The sequence below is a fragment of the Ornithorhynchus anatinus genome, chromosome 16 (assembly GCF_004115215.2).
Source record: "Ornithorhynchus anatinus isolate Pmale09 chromosome 16, mOrnAna1.pri.v4, whole genome shotgun sequence".
Taxonomy (NCBI): Eukaryota; Metazoa; Chordata; class Mammalia; order Monotremata; family Ornithorhynchidae; genus Ornithorhynchus; species Ornithorhynchus anatinus.
Window position 1 is genome coordinate 43,329,378 of NC_041743.1, and position 13,126 is coordinate 43,342,503.

The 13,126-nt window shown below is 47.5% G+C and overlaps 1 protein-coding gene across 2 annotated transcripts in view; it reads left to right on the forward strand.

Annotated features, from left to right (window-relative positions):
• Positions 1-1,160: 1,160 nt before the first annotated feature.
• CLIC4 (chloride intracellular channel 4) overlaps positions 1,161-13,126 on the forward strand; it is a 60,531-nt gene continuing 48,565 nt past the window's right edge. The window contains exon 1 of one of the 2 annotated variants that reach the window (XM_029080788.2): positions 1,161-1,387. In XM_029080788.2, coding sequence (XP_028936621.1) covers positions 1,316-1,387 — 72 coding nt within the window. In that variant the 5' untranslated portion in view covers positions 1,161-1,315. Of the gene's footprint in view, positions 1,388-3,685; positions 3,800-13,126 lie in introns of those variants that run through there. The other variant, XM_029080787.1, reaches the window with a different exon arrangement.

The window sequence follows — 13,126 nt, forward strand, 5'->3', positions numbered from 1 at the left end:
GATTGATTCAGTTCTTCTGTATCCCTTGAGCACTTGTAAACTCCCAACCTTCCATAGCTCCCAAACACAAAGGACAGTGCTCTGCAGATTTTAGATTATAGTGGAAGCAGCGTGGCTCAGTGGAAAGAGCCCGGGCTTGGGAGTCAGAGATCATGGGTTCGAATCCCGCCTCTGCCACTTGTCAGCTGTGTGACTGTAGACAAGTCACTTCACTTCTCTGTGCCTCAGTTACCTCATCTGTAAAATGGGGATTAAGACTGAGCCTCACGTGGGACAACCTGATGACTCTGTATCTCCCCCAGCGCTTAGAACAGTGCTCTGCACGTAGTAAGTGCTTAACAAATACCAACATTATTATGACCCTGTATCTCCCCCAGCGCTTAGAACAGTGCTCTGCACGTAGTAAGAGCTTAACAAATACCAACATTATTATTATTATTAAACATCCGGCCGCGCCCGGGACGAGGGAGGGGTCGGAGCTCAGACCAGGCCCCGCCCCCTTCGCGACCGGGACCCGTGATAGGTCAGAGCTCCGAACAGGCCACGCCCACTTCGCGACCGGGACCCGTGATAGGTCAGAGCCCCGCCCAAGCCCCGCCCCCTTCGACGGGGGTAGGTCGGAGCGCCCCGCCCCAGGCCACGCCCCCCTTCGCTCCCGAGACCAGTGATAGGTCAGAGCTCCGATCAGGCCACGCCCCCTCCGCGCCCGGGACAAGGGTAGTTCGGCGCTCCCCTCCCCAGGCCACGCCCCCTCCGCTCCCGAGATCAGTGATAGGTCCGCGCTCCGCCCAGGCCACGCCCCCTCGGCATCCGGGGCCGGTGATAGGTCGGAGCTCCGTCCAGGCCCCGCCCCCTCCGCGCCCGGGACAAGGGTATTTCGGCGCTCTCCTCCCCAGGCCACGCCCCTCCGCGTCCAAGATCAGTGATAGGTCCGCGCTCCGCCCGGGCCACGCCCCTCCGCAGTCGAGGCCGGTGATAGGTCGGAGCTCCGTCCAGGCCCCGCCCCTCCTCCGGCCCCGCCCGAGGGGCCGACCACGATGGGCTTCTGGGCGCGGCCTCTAGGGGGCGGAGCCTCTCCTCCCGGGACCTAAGAGGCGCGGCGCGGCGCGGCTTGGCGCGAGACCCGCCCCCTGCCCAGACCCGGGACCGGCCGCTGCAGCTGCTGCAACCGGCCTCCCCCTCCTCCTCCTCCTCCTCCTCCCTCTCCCTGCTTTTTCCTCTTCTTTCCTCCTCCTCCTGCTCCTGCCGCCGCCGCCCAGCTCAGCCTGCAGCCGGAGCCCCCAGCGCAGCCCTTAGCACAGCCCTTAGCGCAGCCATGGCGCTGTCGATGCCGGTGAACGGGCTGAAGGAGGAGGACAAAGAGCCCCTCATCGAGCTCTTCGTCAAGGTGAGCTTCTCCCCCTGCACCCCCCGGACCTCGTGGGACCCCCGGGGCGCTCGCAGCGTCGCCAGCGCTATTGGCTGAGCGCCCCGCCACGTGCAGAGCGCTATACTAAACGCTTCTCCCCCTCCCGCCTCCCGAGTCTTCCCTCCCCGCCCCCTTTGTCTCGGGAGCCGCCGACTAATAATGAGAACGATGATGGCATCTGTTGAGCGCTTACTAGGTGCCAGGCACTGGACTGAGCGCTGGGGGAGAGGCAAGTCCACCGGGACTATTAATCAGGGCTATTGATTGAGCGCTCCCTGGGTGCAGAGCGCTGGGCTAAGCGCTGGGGTGGATGCAAGCCAACCGGGACTATTAATCAGGGCTATTGATTGAGCGCTTCCTGGGTGCAGAGCGCTGGGCTAAGCGCTTAGGAGAGGGCACCACGACAGAGTCGGGAGGCAGCGTTTCCTGCCCATAAAGAGCTCACACGTATTGTTATGGATAATAATAACGGTAATTGTAGTATTTGTTAAGCGCTTACTGTGTGCCAGGCACTGTACTAAGCGCTGGGGTTAAATAATAATAATTATGGTATTTGTCAAGCGCTTACTATGTACAGAGCACTGTTCTAAGCGCTGGGGTAGACACAGGGGAATCAGATTGTCCCACATGGGGCTCACATTTTTTTTTTATCCCCATTTTTACAGATGAGGTAACTGAGGCACAGAGAAGTGAAGTGACTTGCCCAGGGTCACACAGCAGACAAGTGGCAGAGCCGGGATTAGAACCCACGACCTCTGACTCCCAAGCCCGGGCTCTTTCCACTGAGCCACGCTGAAGCGAACCGGGACTCTTAATCAGAGCTATTGATTGAGCGCTTCCTGTGTGCAGAACACTGGGCTAGGCGCTTGGGAGAGGGCAAGACAGAGTCGGAAGGCCCTAAGGGGCCCAAATTATTCTTATCATTAATAATAACTATAGCATTTGTTAAACGCATATTGTGTGCCAAGCACTGTACTAAGCGCTGGGATGGATACAAGCCAATCCTGGACTATTAATCAGCGCTGTCGACTGAGCGCTTGCGAGGTTCCCTGCCAATAATATTCAATACCCATTGAATAGTAATAATAATAATTGTAGTATTTGTTAAGCGCTCCCTGTGTGCCAGGCACTGTACTGAGCGCTGGGGTGAGTACGAGCAAATCGGGTTGGACACAGAGCAGGACAGTATTTAAGTTCTCTTTCCAATTCTCCGAAAACTCTCTCGAAAAGTACTTTCTGCCCCAGCTTCGGGGCGAACGGGAGTCGAAACTGTCAGGAAGCAAAAAGGGGCAGAATCAGTGGGTTTCTGAATGATTGGAGCCCTTTATGAACGAAAGAGGGTCGAATTTGGGGGATGCCCAAATTCCCTACTGCTCCCTTCCTAAGGATTTTACTCCCCATCAATCTGTGGTACTTACTGAGCGTTTACCGTCTGCAGAACGCTGTACTAAGCGCTGGGGAGAGGACAGTGCAGCAGAGTCGATGGACACCTCCCCACCCAACAAAGAGATTACGGCCTCCGAAGCATCAGTCGACTAAAATCCGCCCCGATCTCTTTGAAACCCCTTCATCTGAGGGAAGGGGATGTTTCTCTTTTCCCCCAACCATATGGTTTGGCGGTTTCTCCGAGTGTCCAGCAGTCTTTGCATGATGCAACACTTGAGCCGTGCTCCCCGGTAGCTAGCTGATGCCGGAAAGATTGGGTTTCCCATTTGTCGGGAGGGGAGAAAGTGGGGTGGAAAGAGGAAAAATCCGAAAAGGATACAAACTCATCTTGGGTAAGCGAAATTCCCCAGGGAGCGGGCCTTATTTTGTGTCCTGGTCCCGAGCTGGTTTTGAATGCAGTGAAGGAATAGAGGCTGATTGTCACCGGAGCCGCAGCGGTAGCGTCGCAGGGTTTAATTATTCTGCCAGGAAGCTTTTGAGAGGGGAGTGGAAGACTAAAGTTTATTTTTTTCTGAATTTGAATAAATGCTTGGCCTGGATGGGATGTGTTTTGAAATAACTGCCTTTGGGGCAGGGGGAGAAGGGGGAGCAGTCCGTTCAGGATAAAGACCGGTCAAGCTGAGGAAAAAAAATATCGCTTTCTCGGGATGATTTGGCTGTCAGGTATTTTATGGTTATTGGAGGCAGAGGGAGTATCTGACCGAACTTGCAGTGAGTAAGTACGGTGCTGGCAAGGGCCTGAAACTTAACGTTAATAACTATCTTTTTTATGTATTCAGCATTTCCTGTACAGACCAATCCCTGAGCCCTTTCTAAACCACTAGATAAAGTAATTACTTTATGGGAATGGAGAGAAGAATTACCGGGGCATCTTTCCGAAGGGAAAACCGCAAGGCAAATCATGGTTTTCTCAAGAAAGTGCAGAAGGCTGGAGGATTCTTAAAGGTGCGGTCCATAGAAAATAGGGAATTGGGGGATTCTTGACTAATCATTATGGTATTTGTTAAGCTCTTGCTATGTGCCAGGCAGTGTACAGAGCGCTGGGGTGGATCCAAGCACCAAGGACTAGTCAAAACTATCTGCAGGAAAGGGTGTTTCTAGCCTGGAACGGGGAGAACTGCGAGAGGAGTGATTCGACTTTGAGATGTCAGGAAGTGAAGCTATTTCTGAGGTTCGGCACAGACCCAGAAAGCGCTCCCGGACTCGTCAATATTTGCTAATAACGTTTTGTCCCAGAGCACCGCATCACGCATCCCCTCGTTCCTAGCCTTTTCTTACTTTTTTTTTTCAGCAGGTAAGGAGGAACAAGGGACCTCTTGGTTTGTTGGTAAGGCAGTCTGAACTGTTAGAGATTTCCTGATTCATTCTGCCAGTCAAAAATTGGGAAACCCTGCCCCAGATTTCAGGATTAGCCATAGCTGCTACTGGTATTTTGATTAATAATGATGATAGTACCAAGTGCTTACAGTGGACACAGTATTATAGTAAAAACGGGGGTAAATTCAGGAGAGTTCATTATAACCCGGTCCTTGCCCCACAAAGGGCTCACAGTTTGCCGAAAGAGGGCAGGCAGGCCCAAACAGGGGTGAAAATTAAAATTGAACAATCAAAAACATCGACATTAAAATGTGTAATAATCATAACTGTGGTATTCATTAAGCGCGTACTATGCGCCGGACACTATATTGAACGACGGGGTGGATACAGGCAGGCGGAGTGCAGCGTGGCTCAGTGGAAAGAGCACAGGCTTTGGAGTCGGTCATGAGTTCGAATCCCAGCTCTGCCACTTGTCAGCTGTGTGACTGTGGGCAAGTCACTTAACTTCTCTGTGCCTCAGTTACCTCATCTGTAAAATGGGGATTAATTCCCTTCATATCTGACAGACCCTGACTTCTCCCTCTCTTTGAAGCCCTCCTAAAATATCTCTTCCAAGAGGCCTTCCCTAAGTCCTTACTTCCATTTTTGGCCTCCGTTTTGCACCATCTACCTATGCAGCTCACTGTGGGCAGGGAATATGTCGATTTATTGTTGTACTGTACTCTCCCAAGTGCTTAGTACAGTGCTGTGCACACAGCAAGCGTTCAATAAATACAAATGAATGAATGAACGAACCCCTTAAGCACTTGGCTGTTCACCCCAGCTCCCTCCACAGCACTTACGTATGTATCCATCTGTAATTTATTTTCATATCTCTCTCCCCGGTCGACTGTAAACTCCGTGTGGACAGCACTCTTGTCTACCTACTTTATTTCTTTTGTTCTCTCGCAAGAGTTTACTGCAGTGCTTTGCACCCAGTAAGCCCTAAATAGCCCTCAATGAACAAATACCATAAAAAACTAAACAAAAATAAGTACCATTGATGGGTATTGATTTAGAAAATACCCAAACAACTCACTCAAGTGACTCGATCCAAATGTGGAGCTTACAGTCCAGTGGGAGAGATGGACACCAAATTATATCACAGGAACATAATGGTGAATGTCGCCGCCTACCTGGAAAGTTTTGGTGTGTTCTGTGCTGTACCCTGAGGAAAACTCAAGCCTGTATTTTCATTTCATGCATGGAGGTGACGCCAGCCTTGAAAACCATGGGGGAAACCATGGAAATTGATAGGAATTGCAGGCTTTAATTTGCCAGCGGAGTCATTTGGGGTGGCGTGTCAGTGATGTGCTTGGTGGGAGAAGAGTACGGCTGACATTTGTAAAGGTGAAATTTACAGAGGAAGGGCTCCGGTTAGGGAAAAATATTTTGAACTGATGAGCTTGAACAGGGAAATTAAACACCTCACCAAGCCCCAAACTGAGCAATTCTAGGAAAGGAACAGGAGAAGGAAGTCTAAAGTATCCAATTCTTAGGGATCTTGAACATCGAGCGTGGCCGACTCTTTGGGAAATTTAGAGCAGATCACTAGGAAATCGCTCAATCAGTGGTATTTATTGAGTGCTTATTGTGTGCAGAGCACTGTACTAAATGCTTGGGAGAGTACAGTACCACAGAGTTAGTAGAAAAATTCCCTGCCCACAATTAGCTTATGGTCTGGCCGGAGGTGAGACAGACTTTAATATAAATAAATAATTTGTAATATATATTTCATACTTATTTAGAGAATGCTGTGGGGTTGAGGGTGGGACAAAAATCAAATGAGCAAAGGTCACAGATCCATACATGGACATTGCAGAAGTGGAAGGTAGCTGGGGGAAAGCGCTCCTTGAGGGCAGGGAACGTGGCTACCAAATCTTTTGTATTTTACTTCCTGAGCGCTTAGTGTGTGCAGTTCACTTTGCTAAGCTCTTGGGAGAGTCCAATGTACCAGATTTGATAGACCTGTTTCCTGCCCCATAGGAGCTTACGGTCTGGAGCTGCTCATTTTTTTTTTTTGTCTCCTGAAGACTTAACCCCAATCTCTTGCCCTCGGTTCTCTTTTTTCACTACAGTATATGTCTAAAGAATTTGGATGAAAATGCACATTCTTGTTAAAAATAAATTAGTTATGAAAACAAAATTTCTTGTTTAAAAAGGGGTGAGCCATGATTCCAAACTTCTAATAATAAAAGCATTGAACTTCACCACTGGAGAGCATATAAATGAAGGTCATTAATCATTTTATAGCTGTACAAGTTAGGCAGATAAAAGCCATTTAGAGGCTGATCAAAGAAAATGGTGTTTAGAAAATGGAGAGATCAGACAAATGGGATTGAACCAATTAAGGATTTTTAAAGACACGGGGTATCCTGTTGGAAAGGGCGTGGGCCCGGGAGTCGGAGGACCTTGGTTCTAATCCTGAGGTTGCCAGTTCTGTGACCTTGGGCAAGTCACTTAATTTCCCTGTGCCTCAGTTTCCTCATCTCTAAAATGGGGATTAAATACCTGATTTTCCTTTCACATAATAATAATAATAATAATAATGTTGGTATTTGTTAAGCGCTTACTATGTGCCGAGCACTGTTCTAAGCGCTGGGGTAGACATAGGGGAATCAGGTTGTCCCACGTGGGGCTCACAGTCTTAATCCCCATTTTACAGATGAGGGAACTGAGGCACAGAGAAGTTAAGTGACTTGGCCACAGTCACACAGCCGACAAGTGGCAGAGCTGGGATTCGAACTCATGAGCCCTGATTCCAAAGTCCGTGCTCTTTCCACTGAACCACGCTGCTTCTCCATGATTTTCACATGATTTTCCTTTCACACATGAAGTGTGAGCTTCATGTGGAACAGGGACTGGGTTCGATTTGATGATCTTGGCTCTACCCCAGTGCTTAGTTCAGTGCTTGGCGCAGAGTAAGCATTTAATAAATAACTGTATTATTTGATTTGTTATTATTCTTGTACAGTATAGAGGGGGCTCTGACTTACCTCTCCCTCCACAACCTAATAATTATGGTATTTAAGTGCCTACTCTATGCCAGGCACTCTACTAAGTACTGGGGTGGCTACAAGGAAATCGAGTTGGACACAGTCCCTGCCCCACATGGGGCTCACAGTCTCAATCCCCATTTTGCAGATGAGGGAACTGAGGCCCAGAGAAGTGAAGTGACTTGCCCAAGGTCACATAGACAAGTGGCGGAGCTGGGGTTAGAACCCATGTCCTTCTGACTCCCAGGCCCGTGCTCTATCCACTACGCCATGCTGCTTCTGTACAAGTGACCTATCTCCACAGATCAGCCAGATAGACTTTAAATACGGAGATTGAGAGATCATCCTGTTCCTTTGCAGGTTGAAAGGGTTGGAGGCATCGATCTGGTCTGGTTCTCAAAGTTGTCAGTTCAAATTCACCGATCGATCAATACGATTTATTGGGCATCTACTGCGTACAGAGCACTGGACCCTAAGCACCCGGGACAATACAGTGGATTTAGTAAAAGTCCCTGCTTTCAAAGAGCAAAATTGCCCTTTCTTCAGATGTCTGTGTTTGGTGGATGAGCCTTTTAAGATAAACGTTTTAAATCACAAGCAGTCACAGTTTATAGGGCAATTTACAGATTTAGTATTGTTGTTCTGGTGCCCTGAGTCATATTGGCCACTTTGTTCGGTAAACACGATTTCATATCCAACATTGATTTGTGGCAGTATTTAAATGCTTCAAGAACAATTCAGACTTTCCAAGTAGCTTTCTCTTATGCTGTAGGTGGTTTAGCAGTGTTCACGGTTGCAAAAAAACCCATTTGTCTGTTACCGTTAATGATAGGCTGCCTCAGTCTGTGTTTTGGGACAAGTATTGGTTCTCAAGGCATCTTAATTCTTCATCCCAAAGTATCGATAAGGTGCAGATAATGTGTCAAGTTTCCTCTGCTTTCTAGTGATAATTTCTAGCATTTCCACATGCATTTATTATTGATAAGAGATCTACTTTCATAGCTTTCCTGGATTATTCTAAGGCGATTCCACAGAAGGAGAGGGAGACAGGGTGAATTTATGCACGTGCCGAATGGAAAATGACATTCAAGTAAAGATGCGTAGTAGGAGGCAAAAGTTGGCTTCTTTGGTATGGAGAGAAGGCCCAGACGTCATTCGAGCCCTATTTCTTTTCTTAATTGTTCTGGTTTTGTTTATTGTGTATAGTTTGGTAACCTTCACGTTCAAAGACTCCCCAGACTGTGAAGTTCACCCAGGAGTGTACGTGTGAAAGGAAAGACCGATGTAGAATCCACAGTCCCTGCCACATTATGAGCATGTAAAGGACTGACCCACGTTGTGCCGCCATATTTAGCCTTTGTTATCGCCCCCTTGTCTCTCTTAACTGTTTATTATTCTGGTTTTTCATTTGTCATTGGTCCTGGAGGGTCAAAGATTGCTTCCCTGCCTTTTTCCCCCACTCCTCCTTCATCCCTGCCTTATGTGAAATTGGACACAGCAACTGTTTAACAACTGGCGTGGTATTTCTCTGGCAGCGTAGGGGCGGAAATTAGGACTGAGCATTCAATTGAAACTGTAGACAGAATTTAACCTCAGTTGGAATTGGGCCCAACACCAAAGCAAGCTGACAGGACTTAGGCCCAAAGCCTCTGCTCTGAACATTTTAATAAAATGCCAGGCTATTGTCTTGGGTCTGACTTGAAAGGCAACAATCATTTGTTTGATCAGTGGTATTTGAGTGCTCACTGTGCGCAGAGCACTGAGAAGCAGCGTGGCGTAGTGGATAGAGCACGGGTCCAGGAGGCAGAAGATCATGAGTTCTAATCCCACTCTGCCACTTGTCTACTGTGTGATCTTGGGCAAGTCACTTCACTTCTCTGAGCTCAATCACCTCGTCTGCCAAATGGGGATTGAGACTGTGAGCCCCCCATGGGACAGGGACTGCGACTAACCCGATTTGCTTGTAGCCACCCCAGTGCTTAGTACGGTGCCAGGCACACAGTAAGTTCTTAACAAATATCATGATTATTATTTATTATAATTATTAGGCGCTTGGGAGAATACAACAGAGTTGGTAGACACATTCCGTGCCCACAGCGAATTTGAGACTGTACACTGGGAATTCAATTCCTGTACACGCCTTGTGCCCACTTAGTTTAAATACCTGTTAAGATCACACCCATAGTGAGAAAAAGTACCAGTTGCCTGGCCCCTTTAAACCACTCTTCCAGAGTGCAGTAGTGCTTAGTGAGCACTTCCAGAGTGAAGAGCACTGTATTAAGCACTAGGAAAGAATACACAGGCTAGTCGTGGTTCCTGTCCCTCGGGAATATGTATCAAGCGCTTAATACAGTGCTCTGTACACAGTAAGGGCTCAATAAATATAATTGAATGAATATCAGAGTGCTTTGTAAGTTTCAATCAGTCGTATTTTTGGAGCGCTTACTGTGTGTGGAACACTGTACTAAGCGCTTAGGTGAGTACAATGCAACAAAAGTTATGCCACTTCTGGTGCCTGGCTCTTGGTTTTGGAATTTTTCCCCCAAGCTTCTGCCGTGCCCTACTCTTGGAAGATATCCTTACTGTACAGAAGCCTTATCACAAAGTAAGCTCATTGCCCAGCCTATTTTGCTGCACTGTCCAACCTAAGGATTTTCTTCCCCTCTCTCTCTCTCAAGGGAGTCAGATTAAAGAAAAAACAAAACTCTTTGGTGCTACATTTCTGTAGATATTTTCATTTTAATTTCTTGAATAATTATGGTATTAAGCACTTTTGTGTCTTAGCATTCTAAGCACTGGGGTAGATAAAACACAGTCCCTGTTCCTCCTGGAGCTCACAATCTAGGAGAGAGAACAGGTTGTGAATCCCCATTTTACAGATGAAGGAACTGAGGCATAGAGAAGTGAAGTGATTTGCCCAAAATCACACAGCAGAAAAGTGGTGGATCCCAGATTAGAACCCAGGTCCTCCGATTCCCAGGCCTGGGCTCTTTCCTCTAGGCCACGTTGCTTCCCTATTAGGTGTTTATAAGGACATTCAATTTGTTGTTCAGCTGTTTTGGCCTGATGTGTTTCTACTGCCTCATACTTTATTCTTGTACTTCTTCCAGCTTCCACTACAGATAAATATTTTTGCCTGCTTGTACTCTCCCAAGCTCTTAGTACAGTGCTCTGCACACGGTAAGCGCTCAATAAATACGATTGAATGAACTAACTAAACTTTAAGCTTCTTGAGGGCAGAGGCCGGGCATCTTGCTTCTCTTGCTCTGTCAAACACTTGGTAGGGTGACTTGACATATGATCTGCTGTCCAAAATTTCACTGCTTTTCTGAATCATACTGGACTTTTATCACTGACTTGTCCATATACTGCTTTTCCAGTCAGTATTTAGGCCATTTGGAAAATCTATAACATTAATTCTTAACTAATTTACTTAATTTACTTTAATATAATTTATTCTTAACTCTCTGGCCTGGAGCTCCCTCTTCCTCCATATATGCCAAACTAGCCCTCCCCCGCCTTCAAAACCTTATTAAAATCACATTTCCTCCAGAAGGCCTTCCCCAATTAAGCCCTCTTTCTCTCTTCCCCCACCTTCCGTGTTGTCTATGCACTTGGTTGTGTGTCCTTCGGGCGTTTGCCCCTCAGCACTTTTTTATGGTATTTATTTGCCCCACAGCACTTTTTTATGGTATTTATTAAGACCAGGTACTAAGCCCTGGGATAGATCCAAAGTAAATAGGTTGGACCCAGTCCATGTCCCACATGGAATTTACCGTCATAATCCCCATTTTGCAGATGAACGAACTGAGGCCCAGAGAAGTTAAGTGACTTGCCCAAGTTAAGTGACAGAAAAGTGGCAGAGCTGGGATTAGAACCCGGGCCCTTCTGACTCTCAGGACTGTGCTTTATCCACTAGGCTGTGCTGCTTCACTTATGTATATAGCTATAAATTACATAGTGTAAATTATTTCTCTTAATGTCTTTCTGCCCCTCTACACACTCAGCTCGTTGTGGGCAGGTAACATGTCTATCTGAACATTTACCTGAACAACAAATTGGATGTCCCAAGCTCTTAGATATTCACGCCTCCCTCAGCCCTACAGTGTATCTGTAATTTATTCCTAGTAATATCTTTCTCCCCCTCCAGACTGTAAGCTCATTGTGGGCAGGGAACTTCTACCAACTCTGATGTAGCGTACTGGCCCAAGCACTTAATAGAGTGCTCAAATATGATTGATTAGTACAGTGCTCTGCACACAGTAAGCATTCAATAAGTACCATTGATCTAGAATCCTCCTCTAAAGTGTAAGCTTGTTGTTCTGTGGGCTTGTTGTCCTCTTCCAAGCACTTAGTAATAATAATAACAAATACCACAATTATTATTAAGCGCCAGGCACTTAACTTAGTTCTGGGGGGGTTACAAGCAAATCGAGTTGGACATGGTCCCTGTCCCACAGAGGGCTCACAGTCTCAGTATTCATTTTGCAGAGGAGGTAACCAAGGAACCAAAAAGTGAAATGACTTACCCAGGATCACACAGCAGGCAAGTGGCAGAGTTGGGATTAGAACCCTTCTGACTCCCAGGCCCTGCTCTGTCCGCTACGGCATGCTGCTTCTCAGTGCTCTGCACAAAGTAAGCACTCAATAAATACCATCGACCGAATGACTGACTGACTGAAGCCAAAAAGCGGGTAGAACAAGCATCTGCATACTGAGGCTTGGTGGGCTGCCCTGGCCAGGTTTGTGGCTCCTTCTACAGTGGTCCTGACATCCCTTTACTTAAGCAGAGTTGAACGGCGGCCACATCCCGCCCCTCCCTGCAAGAAATTCTCACCCCAAGGCAGTTTCACCATGCCCTTGGCATTCTCCGCATAATGGGACCTCTCTTCTGGGAAGACTGGGAGTGAGCGTTTGGGACCAGTTCTCTCCCGTCGAGCTGCATCATTTGGAATGGGTCGTTGCCCCACCCGCTGACTCAGTTTCTTTCGTTGATGTTGGCACAAGTATGGGTTGGAAGCATGGCCGAGGAAGAGCTGTCTTTTGCCCTGTAAGGCTTAGTCCCTTGGGATGGGGGGGAGGGTCAAAAATCTCATCCCTGTTTGGGAAAGCTAAAATGTTCTTGGGAAATTTCTCTTTGTGTAGGGAGCCAGAGTAAACCGGCCGGGAAGCTAGTGCATCTAGTTTCTCTCTCTTTCTTTTTAATGGTATTTGTTAAGTGCTTACTATGTACTAAGCACTGGGGTGGATACAAGCTAATCAGATTAGACACAGTCCTTGTCTCACATAGGGCTCACAGTCTCAATCCTCATTTTACAGTTGAGGTAACTGGGGCCCAGAAAAGTGAGTGACTTGCCCAAGGTCATACAACAAAGTGGCAGAGTCAGAATTAGAACCCGGGTCCTTCTGACTCCCAGTTCTGGAGCACTAGACCACGTTGCTTCTCTTGCCTTGGCTCTATCCACCGACTGTCATGTACCCCACCCCCTCTAGACCATGAGCTCACTGTGGGCAGGGAACGTATCTACCAACTCTGTTCTGTTGTCCTCTCCTAAGCAGTTAGTACAGTGCCCTGCACACGGTAAGTGTTCAATAAATAGGATTAACTGATATACCCATCCCTCGGTAGCAGAAATGGTGAAAAGTAACCTGTGTGCTCCTAAGTGACGTAAAAATGGGCCAGTGTAAAAGTTTGGATTGCTTGGAATGATTAACTTATGTGATCACAGACTGGAACTTGGCTAATTTATAGAGTAATTTATAAGAGGCCAGAGGGCTTTAAGAGTGCTGAGCTAAGTACACATAATAGTCCCCATGAGTTGGCCAGCACTAAAACGTTGGCTCTAAATTGCTGCTGTCTGGACCAGTGGGATCTTACAGTGGTCAACAGGTTCTCTTGGTTGCAGGATTTCATTTTTCC